Source organism: Sarcophilus harrisii, chromosome 5, assembly GCF_902635505.1.
Source record: "Sarcophilus harrisii chromosome 5, mSarHar1.11, whole genome shotgun sequence".
Lineage (NCBI taxonomy): Eukaryota > Metazoa > Chordata > Mammalia > Dasyuromorphia > Dasyuridae > Sarcophilus > Sarcophilus harrisii.
The window spans coordinates 239,343,670-239,361,426 of NC_045430.1; the positions used below are offsets into that span (position 1 = coordinate 239,343,670).

The 17,757-nt window shown below is 35.6% G+C and overlaps 1 protein-coding gene across 6 annotated transcripts in view; it reads right to left on the reverse strand.

Moving 5' to 3' along the window:
- The window catches only part of LOC100914588 (phosphatidylcholine translocator ABCB4), a 106,646-nt gene that overhangs the window by 22,991 nt on the left and 65,898 nt on the right, over window positions 1-17,757 (reverse strand). For all 6 annotated transcript variants that reach the window (XR_004229797.1, XM_031939939.1, XM_031939940.1 and 3 more), the window contains 7 exons: window positions 15,977-16,150; window positions 11,616-11,762; window positions 9,985-10,089; window positions 8,618-8,695; window positions 7,278-7,361; window positions 3,057-3,260; window positions 379-479 (listed from right to left, as the gene is read on the reverse strand). Coding sequence is in view for 5 of the 6 variants with exons in the window: in XM_031939939.1 (XP_031795799.1) it covers window positions 379-479; window positions 3,057-3,260; window positions 7,278-7,361; window positions 8,618-8,695; window positions 9,985-10,089; window positions 11,616-11,762; window positions 15,977-16,150 (893 nt within the window). In the remaining variant the exon portion in view is untranslated. The remainder of the gene's footprint in view (window positions 1-378; window positions 480-3,056; window positions 3,261-7,277; window positions 7,362-8,617; window positions 8,696-9,984; window positions 10,090-11,615; window positions 11,763-15,976; window positions 16,151-17,757) is intronic.

Genomic DNA, 17,757 nt, shown 5'->3' on the forward strand with positions numbered 1-17,757 from the left:
TCAGGATTTACCAGGAAATAGAATTTTTCTTACAACGATTCTATGAACTAGGGAATGTGAGTGTTATTATGAAGATTTTATAAATGGAGAAACTAGGGTTACATTATTTGTTCAAGATCAAATGGCTAGTAAATAACAAGGATAGAGGTAGATATCAGCCTGGATTTCTGAGTAGTAATCTATAGTTCTTGCTTTTAACATACTCTCTCCTGTTACATTTTTTTAAAAAAATCTTTTTTAAAAATCTACCCATTATAATGGCTCCATATGTTTAACAGTATTAGCACATTGAAGAAATATAATGTTTACCCAAAATATAATGTTCACTCTTTTAAAGCAAAGCTTAGACACTTACTAAGTCTTGTGCTTATTTATTACCTGTAGGGCCCATTCAAATTTTCTCCATACATTGACTCAAATTTCCTTTCTTGGGTCAACGATACAACTGTCCTTATATTGTCTATTGCCTCTGTCGCAATCTGTAACATAGATCAGATCCTTATTAAAGGAAATAAAACATTATAATATATTATACAGTTATAAAGTTATTATTAATAATTATTAGTCTGTGCCTGTGGTTTTATAGAGAACATCTAGTAAAGGAACTCTCATACTCATACGTACAGATTAGCAATTTAGGAAGTTCCCTAGACTTTGGGGGTTAAGTGATTGGCTACAATCCCCAAAGTTACTCTGTATCAGAAGCAGAAAAATGAATACAGATCTATCTGATTCCAAAACTGATTTTTTGCCCATTACACTACTATACTGCCTTATATAAATATTATTATAGTTCTATAAAATGAACAGCTTTATGATTATCATGGTAACATTTTAACAAGTCAAAGATCTATGAATTCATCAGTGAAGCAATTCCTTTTACCAAAGTAGGTTACCACCTAATCTAAACCTTAGTAGAAATTAAGCGTAACCTTCTTCCGCTTTCCCCAGGCCACATAGATGATAAGGAGGATTAGGAAGGGTTCTTAAGGAAATTAAAACTTCCAAAGGGCAAGACTAAAAGTGTCAGTTATTTGCTTCACTCAGGCTGGCCCTAGTGAGATATAAATGGTGGGGCAGTGAATCAAATTTAATTTGAATAATTCGATTGCTAGTGCAATGAAATGAATTTTGGCCTTGGATTTAGGGGATCAGAGTTGCAGTCCTGGCTCTGTTATCAACTAGGTGGGAGATTTAATCTAAGATTCATCATCAATAAAATGAGATTAATAATATATGTTTTGTGGGTTCCTGAGGTCTAACAATTAGATAATATTTTTCATATTCATATTCAGTGCTTCATTTTGCCACTAAGGAACTCAGCCCAGAAAAATCTAAATCATTTGCCAAGGAGGGGTTGTGAGCCTTTGATTCTGGTAGGCACAATAGATAGAGCACTGGACAGTAAGCCCTGAGTTCAAATCTTGCCTCAGACACTCACTAGTTCTGTGACCCTGGCAAGGTCACTAAATAACCTTGTTTGCCTCAGTTTCCTCATCTGTAAAATAAGCTGGAGAAGAAAATGGCAAACCAGTATTTTTGCCAAGAAAACCCCAAATAGGGTCATGAAGAATCAAATCTGACTTGACTGAATAATAACAACATTTAATATAGTGCTTTCAGGCTTGCAAAATATTTTTCAATTATTCTCTCATTTCACCTTCCCAATATAATCCTGAGAGATAAATTCCCATCTTAAAGATGAGGAGATGAAAAAAGCAGGATCACAGGAGGCAGGATTTTAATTCAGTTCTTCTTGATTCCAAGGCTAATGCTTTATCCAATATTAACAGGTAATATTATTATTAGGAAGTAATATTAATTAGTAGTATCATTAAATAGTTTTTAAAAAACACATAGATTGTAAAGATATGTCAACAATTCCTATTAAATGCTTCTTTTTCTGGTGTAAGCCTAAAACCTGAACCCTTTAACTCAAGCTAGTTTTCAATGTTCAACAAAAGTTTGAAAGCCTTAAAAACTGTAAGGATAAAAGAGATACCTGATTTACATAGCTCTATAATTAACTGTCATAATTCATGCCTAGAGCAACAGAAAGAAAATTCTTCCTGGAGTCAGAAAGCCATATGTGCTACCTTTGGCCCATATCAGCTTTGTGATTATGGATAAATCACAATCTCTCAGTGCATAGGTGGCATTTAAGATTGTTAATTGATGGATAAATTAGGGTCCTATATATCTATATATCGGAAGTTTTCCATGGTGATAAAATCAGTTTCATAATCCAAAAATTAAAATTTACACCAAACCACATTCTGAAGTTTGGGGATGCAGAGTAACAGAAAATGCTTCAGTCAGGAAGAATGACTTCAGGAGATGGAGGGGAACCTTGTCACCAAACAGACCCCGAGTTTATCAGGAGCAATTCATCAGGCAAGATTTTAACTAGTTGATACTTTGAGTTTTGAAAGTCTGTAACTATTCCTTTGCATCTGGATTGGTTATTTTCCACTGATAGAAAAACTTGGTATATTATCTTCAGGTCCCTACAATGATAAGCCATACTCTCCATTCCTAGACAGCTGTCCTCCATTCTTAATGGAATCAGGGTAGTTAGCCTCCAAATTGTCTGTTGGTGAAAAGGCTTTCGCCACTCTGGAGAGTCAGAAGAGAGGCTTTATTTATTTATAAGTATTAATCTTCTGATCTTTTCCTGGGGAATTACATTATGGAACTCAATCTTAGATGGGTACTAAACAGCTTCCTGTGAAAGCTCCAAGCCAAATAGAAGCCTGAAACTCTTCTCTTAATCTGAATCCAATTAGCAGACATTTTTCATCCTTCTTTTTCACTGCTAAGAATTTTTAAAGCCTCTTCCAGATATATAGCTCAGGAACAAGGAATAAAAATATCCAAGACTTGTGAACTACTCAGAATCCTTAGATATCTACATTTCTTCAGTCATTGTTAATTGCAATAAATACTGTTATTCAAAGTATGTTACATATGTTATGTAAACTATGTTACATAAATTGTAATCAGCCACCATAGATAATTGCTAAGACTTAACAGACATGAAGTTTCATCCAACTCACCTTTCCAGCAGCTTCTAGTTCCTTTTTGTCTCTTTTAGCATTTCCAGCCAACATTTTCATTTCAATGATTCCTGATATAGCAATGATTGGAACAACTGATAATAGCAAAAGGGTTAATTGCCAACCGTATACAAATGATATGATTATCCCAGTCCCAAGGTTTGCTGTATTCTGAGCAATCAAAGCCAGCCTGCTACCTGTGGCCTGAAAGGGAAAGAAGGAAGCATTTGTGTTCCATGTTCCAAGCAAATGAGCTTAATCATTGATGCATCCAACAAACATTTATTAAGCCCCCAAAATATATGCCAGGTACTGGGTACAAAGACATACAAAGATAATAGCAAAATAGTTCCTGCTTCAAGGTTCTATCATTCTATTCAGGGAAAATAAAATGGACCCAGATAAGTAAGCATAAAATCTAGACTATTGTATAAATTAAGGAAATATATTGTCAAGCTATAATAGGAAAAATTAGCGATGATCACTCAAATAAATTCAAAGTAGGTTCAGGTCTGATGGGTCACAGGTGGGTGGATAGCCCTAACAACTGTGAATATCTAGAAAGGCTTCATGTAGGAGAAGACATTTGAGCTAAATCAAACTAAGCAAGAGCTTCTAAGAGGCAGAAAAATGAGAAACCACATTCTAGATATGAGGAACAGCTGGTGCAAAGGCTTGGAGAGGTATAGACTGTCTTTAAAGAGAACAAATAAACCAATTTGGCTAGAAAACAGACTGTGTACAGAGGGGGAAGTGAGAGCAGCAAACTGAGATTAGATTAGAAAAGTGGGTTGAAGCCACATTGGGAAGATCTCTAAATAATAAGCCATGGATTTTGTATTTCATCTTTGGAGGCAACAGTCTACTGGAAATGTGGAGCAGCCAGGGTGGAGCAATGGATAGCACACAAAGCAGCTAGGGTGCACCATGGTGTATAGACCTCCAGGTTTTGAGTGAGGAAGAACTCATCTTTCTGAGTCTAAACCTGGCCTCTGACACTTAACTTACTAGCTGTGTGACCCTAGGCAAGTCATTTAACTCTGCCTCAGTTTCCACATCTGTAAGATAGCACCTATCTCCCAAGATTGTTACAAATGAGATAACATTTGTCAAGCACTTAGTTCAATGCCTGTAAATTTTAACTATTGCTATTATTATTCTCAAGCAAGGCAGGGACATGGTTGTACCTGTGTTTATGGGATATCAAACTGTCAGTTATGATACTGGGAGCTGACTTGGAGGCTGCTTCAATACTCTGGGTGCAAGGTGATAAGGACTGAGGGTTTGAATGGAGAGAAGAGGATAAATTGGAAGATGTTTTCAGTTGTGTGCAACAATTCTTGACCCCATTTGGGGTTTTCTTGGCAGAGTGGTTTGCCATTTCCCCTCCAGCATTAAGTAATTTGCCTGGGGTCACACAACTAATAAGTATCTGAGGTTAGATTTTAATTCACTAAGAGGAATCTTCCTGATTCAAAGTCCAGATCTGTTCTCTGCATCTCCCAGCTGCCCATGAAAGTTCTTTTAAGGAGCTAAAATTGGCAAGACACAGCAAATGACTGCATATGGTGGGGAAGGGAGGAAGGCTATGGAAAGGAGAGAGAGATTAGTGAGAGAAGAACTGAAGATGATTGTGTATGAATCCCTGAGCAGATAGATTCTGTATCTTCTCTGAGGCTTGCTTACTTTCATTACCAGTAGATCCCCAAATTGCTTTACCACATCATAAGATATTTGATCCTGGAGGTGACAGGTAGCAAATGGAATTTATTGACTTGGGAAGTGATGGGGAACAAATGGAATATAGATACATGATGCTATATCAATGGTTCTAGTAGAAATTTCTCTCCTGCTTCCCTATACTCTCATTCTAGTCTCTTACCTCTCTTCTTATGGATAGGATGGTAAAGAAGTCAATACTTCCTATTAAGGGAATAAACTCAGAGCATCTTGGAATGGGTTAATCTTGGAGGATATACATTTCAATGAAGACCAAAGAATCCCTTTGATAACATTCCTGACAACAGTAAGAATGGAGCCAGTCTCTGAGGGCTTCTAATGATGGAAAAACCTACCTAAAGGGGAAGGAAACCCATTCTATTTTTGGACATCTCTAATCAAAAGAAATATTTTCCTCATATTGGCTCTCATGTGCCTCCCTGGATTGTCCAACATCAACATCTGAGGATAAGCAAAACATACCGACAGCCTTTGAAATATTGAAATATTTGAGCTAATCAGCCAATAAGCATGTATCAGCAGGCACAAGCACTGGGGAGACAAAGAAAGGCAAAACATGATCCCAACTCTGAAAAAACTCACAGTCTATGGGACAGACAATGTGCAAAGAATTATTCACTAACAAGCTACATACAGGATAGGTTGAAGATGATCACTAGAGAACAGATGTTGGAATTAAGGGGGATTGGAAAAGGTTTCCTATGGGAGGTAATATTTTAGATGAGACTTGAAGGAAGTGAGAAAAACCAGAAGGGAGAGATGAGGAGAGAGAGAGAATACAGGACTACATTGAGTTGGGAGATGAAGTGTCATATTCAAAAAACAGCAAGAAAACCAGTGTTATTGAGTCACAAAGTATGTGGGGACATAAGGAGGTTTTTTGGGGGGGGAAGGGAGAGGTTATAAAGACTTTGAATACCAGAAAAATTTTATATTTGATCCTGGAGGTGACAGGTAGCAAATGGAATTTATTGACTTGGGAAGTGATGGGGAACAAATGGAATTTATTGACATGACCAGAACTGTACTCTAGGAGAATCACTTTGGCAATCTGAGCAGAGGGATAGACCACAGAGGGGAGAGCTGAAGGCATTGCAAATTTCAGGTGTGAGGTAAAGAGGGAGGTATATGGGTCATACGCAAGAGACATGAATGAATTTAAAAGCCACAGGATTTAGCAACAAATTAAAATTCAGGAATGGAGGATGGCACCTATAGGGCTACTTTGGGGGACTAAAAAGATGGGAAAAGCTTCAAAAAGAATAAGGAAATTTCAAAGTGGTAAAGATTTAGGGAAAAGATAATGAATTCAGTTTTATACTTGATGAGCTTAAGATATCTGTGGAACATCTAGTTCTAGTTGTCTGAAAGCAGTGATAATGTTGCTATAAACCTTTCCTGTCTCCAGGCTGAACATACATAGTTCCTTCAGTTAAATGTCATATAGCATGCTTTCTACTTCCCTATTATCCTGGGCACCCTTCTTTGAACTGGTTCTGATTAGTCAAATTCTTTCTTAAAATGTAGCACTTGCAACTTGGGACAATATTTCATGTAAGAACCTTCTAGGGCAGAATACAACAGAAAAATTATTTCTCTCATTTTTTAACTGTATTCCAATTAATGTATTTTCAGTTTACATTAATATTTCTGGTTTGTCACATCATTACACTGGTGACTCATTACTTATGATAATAATAACAGCATTTATTTAGAGTTTTAAGGTTTGCAAAGAACTTTGGCTTTGTATATGTTAATTAATTTGATTCTCACAACAACCCCAGGAGTTGGTGATTGTATTATCCCTATTTTTCAGATAGGGAAACTGAGGCACCAAGAAGCTGTCAAGAGATTCATATAAATGACAAATCCAGGATCACATAACTAGCAAGTGGTTGAGGCATTATCTGAATTCAGGTTTTCCCTGACTCCAAATCTAAGGGGATTTGTATGCAACTATCATGTTCAAGATTTTCTTTATATGAATTGTTTCCTAATCATTTCTTCTCCATTTTGTGCAGTTGATTGTTTTTTCTTTTTTACCCAAATGTGGGACTTTACCTTTATCCTAATTAAATGGTTTCCTTTTTTGGAATTCACTGATTCTGGTCCAATAAAAAGGAGGGCATAAATTGCCTGAAAACATGCTACTGATTTAAAGGAATTTGCATAGTGCGAAGAGGAATTTACCCTCTATTACTCTGTATATGATTTCAATTTACTTATCTGTACTTTATTTCCCTGTAGAATGTGAGCTCCTTGGGGAGCAGGGAATGTTTCAGTTTTTATGTATTCCAACCACGTAATACTTTGTATTGATTGAATTGAATTAAAATGACAAATATTAAAACATCCATTAGGTCAACATTCCCTGAAAAGATGGAATGCTACAGAAATCACTCCCAAAGTGAAAATTACTGCATATTGATTTCTAGCCATATCAAAGGTGAGAAGAGGTTTGGCAGAGAATAAGTTACATACCCCTTGGACTTGGGAAGCATCAGTCGCAAGTCTTGTCGAAAGTGCACCAGTACTGTTCTTAGGATCATCAAACCAACTCATGTCCTATAACAAAGCCAAGCAATATCCTTTAAATCTTGAAAAAAAAGTATTTGGTCCTGTTCTATAATATCATTAGTGTACGAAATCCTTAATATGGAAACTTCCCCCACTAATGTGAATGGGCAATTCACTTGTAGCATCATCTTAGAATATTACTTGGGATGCTGAGTGCTTAAATAACTTGCCCATATTCATGAAGCCAGAATTTGATAGAGGCACAATTTGAATCCAGTTTCCAAGATTGGCAATCTATCCACTATATCGTATTGCCTCACCACTCTTGAAATAGTGAAATAATGCTCTTCACTTCCCAAACAACAAGTCTCAACTCCTAAAGCAAGAACAGTATGCACATGATGGACATCTGCTTAATAAGAACATAGAAGATTGTAGCATCCATTTTTGACCCTGTGGGATGTATTCAAAGCTCCCATTGCCATGCTATAATCTACATATACTCTCAATGTTGGTTTGAGAAAAAGCAGCCAAGATTACTTTGGGGAGAAGGGTGAGGGTTCGGCTAATACTGAACTTACTTCTTGGACTTGAGAAGCATCCCTCCTAAGTAGAAGTTATACCGGCAGTTAGATGTCGGTATGTATGTATGTATGTATGTATGTATATCTATATCTATCTCTCTATATATATGTGTGTGTGTATCTTCAGATAGAGAAGAACATTGAACTTGTAACAATGAACTTGATGTCACAAGATCTGAATTCCAGTTCGAGCCCTTTCACTTACTATCTGTGTGAGTTGGTCAAGTCATTTAACTACTTGAAACTCAGTTTTTTCATCTAAAATGAGAGGGTTGGGCAAGATGGTTTCTAAGATCACTATCCATTATAGTCACTAATATAGTGATTATTTCTAGTTCTGGAGTTCTCCTTTCTTTGGTATAAAACCCCAGAGATTTTTTGGTGGAGGAGGGAGAGAAAAAAGTGGTGAGGAGGTCAATTTGCAGAGCTGAGCATTATTTATCCAGTCTGCTATCTGACTATTGTATTTTAGATTATAGATCTTAATAAAATTTCTAATGAGGTCCCTGGAGTACAAGTTGGTTCTTGAAAATACCAAGTCCAGAAAATCAAGTTTTCTCATTTTAACTTATACCTATTCTCTGCACACACACACGTTAATAATGTAAATGGTGTGGGATAGGTATATTTGGGGATATGTTAAATCTGTGCAGAAGGATTCTCAGGCTCAGCATACTCAGGAGAATGTAAGAGTGAATCCAAAAAGCAGAAGAGAAATACCTGTCTTAGCATGGCCTTAAAAGCCATAAACCGAAGTCTTGTTGTAAGGATCTCCCCAGCTTTTCCAAATGTAAATCCCTAATTGAAAAGAAAAGAAAAAAAAGGGCACAATCTTTATTTTTCCCAGGTCTCAGGAATAAACTTCTCAAATGCAGACACCTACATAAAACTTTCACCATCCAAGAGAATTCTGGTCCACTTTAGGTATTTCTGTTTTGTCTTTTAGAAGAACTCTACCTTCAGTAATGATCCAAATTAATGAATATTCTAAAACAATAGTCTCTAGTTGCTTCTCATAGTGTTAGAATTGTGTGTTCTTATATCTTCAAATCTCAAGTTTGTAACAGAATTCCAGGCCTAGAGGAGACTTTGAAAGACTGTTGATTTGATACTCCTTGGTCACACCCAAACTGTCCTGAATGTTTATTGTCTGCCCCATTTTTAAAGACTTTTGCATAAGATTTCATTTTATGTTAGTACCACTTTTAGTAAAAATAAGACAGAATGAATCAGAAGTTAGAAAATAAGACAGGATGAGTCAGTCATAGAGACTCAAGTTCAGTCCCTGCCTCTGACACATATTGGGTGTGTGACTGTTGTACACTCACCCCTTCAATGCCCCAAGCAACCATGAATAGTAAATTTTAGGAGTAAATATCTGAACTGAGTACACTGGTTAGGCCATACAAGTTCTTCTTCCCATTAGGAACTTGTTTGCATTAATTTTTTTTTTCTAATGAGAGTTGTTTTTCTTAATTATTATTTCTAAAAATTATCTCTTTTGTTTTTCTATTATCTTCATTCCCCAAAACATCCTTCCTTCTTCATTCCACCATAAAGCCATCTCTTATAACAAACTATTTTTAAAAATCTACAAAACTAATCAATAATCCACCAAGTCTAGTGTTCCATTCAAAACTTTGCTCCCATAGTACACCATTGTTCACAAAGAAAGGAGAGAGATACATTGGATAATTTTTGTTTTGATTCCATTACTATCTCCATATAGAATCACCACCTCCCAGCCCTGAATCCCTCCCTTGTAACAATAAATTAAGCAAAACCAACAAGATATTTGTACCCATGTTGGACAGCATACATGCACATGCACACACACACACACACACACACACACACACACACTGATCCTGCAGATCCCCCACTGCTGAGGGGGCTGAGAGAAAGGATGTATATTTAATTATCTCTTTCTAGGACTAAGATTAAACATTCCAAATACTCTGATCTGATATCCAAAATGCATTTTGCAATTTCAGTTAGCCTGAAAGGGCCACTTGGTTTTTAGGTTGGCCCATAAAGGCATGTAAATATTTAAAAGCAAAGTAAGAAATAGCTAGCCTAGCACTTACCTGGAGGAAAAAAGTAAAGAAAGAAATAATTCCAAGCCCTAAAAAGAGCAATGAGAACATATTGCACTTCTGCTGCTTCATTTCATCATCCCCTGGTCCAAAAATCTGTAGAAGACCAAAGAAGAAACCCACTTGGATTAGTTGCCTGTTCTTCTGAGTTGGTTGTTTTTTTTTTCTGATTTAAACAATAATATTTGGGACACATATCAGAAACTAAGACCTCATAAAATATAGATTTAATAAAAGATGAAAGTGGTCTTGGAGTATTATCCCCTTTTGCTGTTGTTTCAATGGTATAGAGAAAACTCTTGCTGTAGACAATCTGGATGGTGGCTGGGAAAGAACACTAACTTTGGAATCAAAGTTTTGTTCCTTACCACCTGTATGACTTTGGGCAAACTTGGGCAAGTTCTTACATGTCTCTGCATCACAGTTTCATCACCTATATAATGAGGGAGTTGAATCTGATGGTCTTTAAAGATAGTGAGGAGGACTCCCCTCTAGGGAGGCAGATCAGCCATCACCTTCCACCTTCAAGGATTGAAGAACTGCCTAGGCTACCTTAAGGCCAACTGACTTAATCAGAGTCATCCAACCAGTATGTGTAAGAGGATCTGACCCTAGCTCTTCCTGATCCCAAAACTAGCACTATGATTTATACCTGGCCATATGTCTAATTCAAATTTACTGATTTACTGATTTAATCAGATTACTGAATTAATCCAAGGTTATATAATGTTATTTAAAGGTATTTCATAAACCTTAAAGTACTTTATAAATGCAAGTAGTTGTTGATTATCATTATTATCCTTTATGGCATCAAGATCACACTTCAGAGAAGGTGCTAGATTTGAAGTGAGAAGCACTTGAATTTCAATCCTGCTTCAAATACTTACTAGCTATGTGACACGGGATTAGCCACTTTATCTCTATCTTAGTTTCCTCTTCTGTAAAATGAGTTAATAATTGGCCTACCATATAGTATGATTGTATCAAATGACACAACTATATAAAGCAGTTGCAAATCTTAAAGTGCTATAAAAATGATGTCTACTATGATGCTAATTTTCTATTATTCTAAAATTCTATAATCTTTATCAGCTCAAATTTCACCTTCTGTGATTCTTCTAGTTGCTGGTTTGTGCCCCAATTATTTCTATATTTTGTATTTAGTTATATATAATAAATCTAATCTATAAATTATATCTAATTTTATATATGCTTAATCTTATCTATGACAAATACTTTATGACCCTTAAAGCAGTATATAAACACAAGATATTATGTTGTTGTTGTTATTGTGCCCCCTCTCTGCTGATTAGAACATAAACTCCTTGAAAAGTAAAGATTTGTTTAATTTTCTGCCTTTAAATTCCAAGTATTTTGCTTAGTGCCCAGCACTAATAGTAGGTGTTTAATAAATGCTCTGTTTCCAATAGTCCATAAAGTCTAGCATCCCAGGCTCTTTTCTGTAGGGACTCCGATTTAGCTTTGTTTCACTTAAAACACTTTCCTCAAATGGACAGAGATATAAAATCATGGACCTAATGTAATGAAAGTTTACCAGCTACTTCCATTCAGCCATTAAGACAACATCAACTAATGTGTTACCTGATTTTTTTCAGACTTACTGCTAACATCTCTGAGAAGATTATGGAAAATGCTGGCTGTAAGGCCCCATTGACAATGGCGCAGAGAGTTCCCACGACAAAGTAAGGCCATTCTGTCTTATTCAGCTTCAGGACTTTGAGAAAAGATACTGGAGGCACGTCTGAATCCTAGAACACATAAAAATCCAGAGAAATAATGATTCAACACACAAATGAGTGTTTACATTCTAGGACCATCAAAGAACAATGACTTGCTAAGGACCTACTGTGTGCCCAGCACTATGATAATTGCTAAGGAAGAGAGGAAGTGAATGACACAGTAACAACCTTAGGAACTTAAAATATAGTTGAGAATATAAGTAGTACAGGCATTATTGTTAAAGAGAAAAAAAGAACATAATAATGTGTTTGTTTATTTGTGTGCAGAACTGTGATTTCATTGGGAAGGGGAATTTCCTATGAAGAAAGATCATCTGCCAATAAACTGTTTCTCAAATTATGGTCACAGTGAGTTGGCTGTGGGCATTAAGGGAATGACATTTTCAATAAGACATGTCTAATATGTGCCAGAGGCAACTATTGAGCCTATGCCCCAGACTCCCTGTGCCAGATCTCTTTCCACTCTTTCAACACTATCTCTCAATATATTAGTTACAAATTGAAAGAGTTGGCAAATTTGTTTGAGTCTTTCTTTTTCTCCCTCTTCTTACTATCCCTATGCAAGGTAAGGAGTGACAGTAGCAGTAAGAAAATACATGATTTCCCAGAATGCTAAAGATACAGTCAATTAGTGCTGAAAGGTACCTAGCAGGGACAACAGACTGGAAAAAGAAGTTAAGAAACAGAGGGAGAAGAGGGAAAGACATTTGTATTATTAAGCAGATTTGAAATTTGTGGGCATAAGGGCCATTTGACACATTGGACCATCTGCCACAGAAGGAGAGCCAACTTACAAATTTCTCCTAAGGAAGGGAAAGGCCACTGTTTTAACACAACAAAGTACCGGTGCTATGGGAATGGTGGAATTGAAAACTTAGGTGAGATTAAAATTACTGCCAATATCTAGAGCTCTATTGTTAGAAAAGAGAGGGAAGAAGCAAAATAGTCACTCTGCCCATGGGGTCATGACCGTAGTATATGTGAATCACTGATTTGTTCTACTGGCCTGTGAGCTTGATTTCTGGAAAATATAGCTACTCTCTGGAGGAGGAGGGAACCATTAAGACCATTGAATCATAACTATTCCTTATTACATTGGCTAGGGAAATACTATAATAGCCCTATTTAGGCTACATTAGTCCTATCTATGTCTAAAAGTAAATTTTTTTCTAGTCATGTCTGTCCTGAAAAAAAAATATATTTATAATCAAATGCAATGGAAAAAGTAAGCTGTTTGTAGCAGCTCAGTTAGTTTTTTTTTGTATATAAAAGACAAGTTTATTGCTTTGGGGGAAAACTAGCACAAGCCAAATTCAGGACCAAGGCATAAGCACGACTGACTTGCTCAACGCTATGGAGAAATCTAAAATGAAATCAATGTTTCAGTAACAGGTGATGGGATGCAGAAAGATGCCCACTAACTGCACAAGGTGTCCTAAATTTAAATAAAACTATTGTCTGCTTTGTTCTAGCTCAGCTGAGGACAAAACAATAGAGAACAGGTTAACATTTCATCAGAAGACTAAACATAAAAAACACTTTCTGATGAAAGAGGCTGTTTATCACTGAACTGTTTCCAAAGATAGCTAGGGAATCTCTTTCTCTGAAGGTCTCAGGCAGCTCAAGACATTAGCTTTCTCATTTCTAAAAATAAAAGAGTTATAGTATTCTTGTACTTTATAAATATGAAAAAACATTGGGTTTGTTTTTTTCCAGATTTCCAATTCTCTTTTAATTTCAAAGTTTCTGTTTCAGATTACTTTCAATATTTAATTCAACAAACATTTCTTAAGCACTATTACCTGTTAGATCCTGAGAACCAAAGTAAATGTAAATAAATAAAAAAATAAAGTAGCCTTTATTCTCAAGGAGCTTACATTCTACTATAGAAATCTTTTGAGGTAGAGGCAGGGTGGTGGCTGCCTCTACACTGCCTTTATTTATAGTGAGCTCTCACTTCTCTATGACAAAGATTCTCATATCTATTCTACAGTCTTGGTCTAGTTCTAGAGTTTCAGTCTCGGAACATCAATCACATATAGGCTGGTTATTCCATAAATATCTCAAACTTAATATGTTCAATACTGAACTCATCTTTTCCTCAATTTTTCCCCTCTTTTGAACTTCCTTTTTCCTTGGAGGATTATCACCACTATCCTTCTAATCATCCAAATTTCCATTTCTGAACCCTCCTTTACTCATATCACTCAGTTGTCAAATCGTGTGGTTTCTATCTCAACAATACCTTTTGTATCTTTGCTCTTCTGTCCACTCTTGCAATTACCACCTTACTTGAAGCCCTCATCATCTTTAGTAAGGATTCTTTCAATACTTTCTTACTCAGTCTCTTTGCCTCAAATTGCTCCTCACTGCAATCTATTCTCCACATTGACGCCAAAATGGTTTTCCTAAAGTATAAACCCATGTCATCTCCCTTCAAGATCAAGTATAAAATTCTTCTTTTTTGTTACTTAGAGCTCTTTCTAACCTGATCCAATCCTTTGTACTGGCTGCCCCACTTCTACCTCTTAGAATCCTTTGCTCCCTTTAAAAGTCAACTTTACATGAGACTTCCCTAGTTTCTCATGCCACTCTGTCCAATGCTTATTCCAGAAACTACTGTATTTTTTTCTCACCTTTGCTTCTGCCTTCTATCCTTTTCCCATATAGTTATAAACATATCAATGTGAATATATAATATTCTTGTAGATGTGCATATGTATACATAAATATCTTCCTCATTAGAATGTAAGCTCTTTGAAGGCAAAGATTTTTCTTTTCTTTTTTTTCCTATGTTTAGAACCTAATCAAAAAAATTTCACATGGTAAGGTTTTAAAAACAATCTAGTCAACTAATAGAGTTAATAAATACTTGTAGATTCTTTTTTTGAATGTGAAGACTGAGAAGTCTACCAAAGCCAAGAAAAAAATGGAAATTAGTTTTCTTTCATTTTATGATGAGGCTAGACCATTATTGTAATCCATTTCTTTTCCAAGTAAATACACTAATTTGAGATCAAGATCAAGAACTCCTAAGAGGAGGGGAAGGGAGGGATTCCCAACAAGGGATTATATTGGCATCTCCTCCAAGCCCAACAAACAAATAAGGATGAAAATAATCTCACTTTTTTCTAATGAAAACTAAACCAGAATTTTGAACATATTTTAGAATGCTTTTTCAAAACAAAAAACAAAAAACAAAAAACAAATGTATCTTCCTTACTGAATTGCTTCTTTCCAATATAGGACTATTAAAATAAATGGTTAGATCATCCTAATGGGGATTTGAGGAGGAAAGAGACATGAAAGAAGCTGGAAGAGGGAAAAAAGAAAACAGTCTCAGGATATGGCTGAGAAGAACAACAGCTTCATGCAGCATTCTGTTAAATTGGGGTCCAGAAAAACATTGGCTGTCCATGTGGATTGGATTATCATTTCCATGGACTTTTTGGACTATAGGGACAATTTGTTTGTTCAACTTCTCAAAGCAGCTGCTTTTCCTGGTAGTCCCACCTACCTGTGGGGTTGCAGTAAGCATTAGTAAAATGATCCCCCAAGTCACAGTTGGCTAGGCCTTTACTTTGTTCTAATAACACAACCCAAATCTCCATGGAGAATTTCCAAGAATACACATTTTGCTATGCTAAGATTTTTTAATGTAATTAATAGGTTTCCTAAGTACAAATTCTTCTAAGATAGTCCACAAGACACCTGTCTACAATCCAATATAAATGAATATACTATTATCACTACTATTATTAATAATAGTTTGAAGATGATTTTATTCCCAAGGTACAAAGTGATTTGGAAAGATCTGTATCCAAGATATAATCATGAATACTGGGCTTATTTTTCAACTTCTATGTCTGAACATTCTGAAAATTAGAAAAAAAAAATAAGATATCTCTAAATCACAGAATTGGGAGTCCAGGAACTCATTTAAAAATTTAAGTTTAGTTATTTTAGTAAAAATTAAATCTTATAATTTGCTAAGACTGTAGGGATACCTTGCATTTTGATAACTGTATTTCGGTATAATTCATTTCCTTTTTTATTCCATGTATTATATTTTAAGCCCATGAAGTATCCTTCTAAGCAGGGGTCCACAGGCTTCACCAGCATCCAACTTATCCATGACACGCAAAAAAGCTAATAGTTACTGAGGTCAAGGACTCCACAAATAATGTTACCATTATATTTTTAATTGGAATGAATGAACTTACAAGCTCTTCTGGAGCTACATCAAAGCTATTCTGATGTTTTCGTGAATTTCTAAAACTTTTGTGTGTGGAATTCCTAAAAAGGCGAGATTTCAGGCCATTTGATGCCATTCCAGTGGCATTCTCATCTTTTAATTCAACTTCAAATTCTTCTGACTGAATCTGGTTTCCTGATGTCTGAAAGAAATACAAAGTAAAGTTATGAAAGGGTTTTGATTGTGTAATTTAGAGTTTACAAATATAATTATATTCCAGATTGAGAAACTAAAATTTTGAGGTTATGTGATATTAGTGGGAACAGCTGTACTCAGCGTGAGAATGGCAGGATTCTAATATGGGCTTTGTCCCCATCACTTGGGGAATTTGCTTAACTTGTCCAAGTTTAATTACTCCTTTAATAAAATGGGGACAAAAATACATAAATGCAACATAGCAGGGAAGAATTCTAGATTCAAATCCTATCTCACATTTACATGTGAACCACATGCCAATAAATCTCTTAATATTTCTGAGTTTCATTTTCCTCATCTGTAAAAGGAGACTAAGAAGATCCATAATGTCTCGCTCATAGGGATGTTGCCAGAAGAAAAAAATGTAAGTAAATCTTAATTACTTTACAAATGTCAGCCTAATCATAAATGAATGGATGAATAAATGAAATAGCATTTGTTAAATGCTTAAAAAGTTATCAAACTGTGCATACCCTTTGATCCAGCAGTGTTTCTACTGAGCTTATACCCCAAAGAGATACTAAAGAAGGGAAAGGGACCTGTATGTGCCAAAATGTTTGTGGCAGCCCTTTTTGTAGTGGCTAGAAGCTGGAAAATGAATGGATGCCCATCAATTGGAGAATGGTTGAGTAAGTTGTGGTATATGAATGTTATGGAATATTATTGTTCTGTAAGAAATGAGCAGCAGGATGAATACAGAGAGGATTGGTGAGACTTACATGAACTGATGCTAAGTGAAATGAGCAGAACCAGGAGATCATTATATACCTCAACAACAGTACTGTATGAGGATGTATTCTGATGGAAGTGGATTTCTTCGACAAAGAGAAGATCTAACTCAGTTTCAATTGATCAAGGATGGACAGAAGCAGCTACACCCAAAGAAAGAACACTGGGAAATGAATGTAAACTGCTTGCATTTTTGTCTTTCTTCCCAGGTTATTTTTACCTTCTGAATCTAATTCTTCTTGTGCAACAAGAGAACTGTTCGGTTCTGCACACATATATTGTATCTAGGATATATTGTGACATTTTTAACTTGTATAGGACTGCTTGCCATCTGGGGGAGGGGGTGAAAGGGGGAAGGGGAGAAGTCAGAACAGAAGTGAGTGCAAGGGATAATGTAAAAAAATTACCCAGGCATGGACTCTATCAATAAAAAGTTATAATAAAAAAATTATTAATTAAAAAATAGCATTTGTTAAAAGCTTACTTTGTGTTGAGCATTGTGCTAATACAAATGCAAAGGTCCTTATCCTAAAGATATTTACAATAAAAATAAGTAATTTACATAATAATAAAGCTCACACCTTAAGATTTGTTGGAATTTTCTATGTACATTAATATCATTTGAGTTATATCTTATGAATTCATATCATGTTCACAATGATAATTATTATATTATAATATTATATTATATTCATAATTATCCCCAGTTTGCCAATGATGAAATTGAATTTCAGACAGGTTAAATGATTTGCCTGTGATCACACAATAAGTTTCTGAATTGGTATTTGAACTCATTTCTTGTTGACTACAAGTCCAACATTCTAG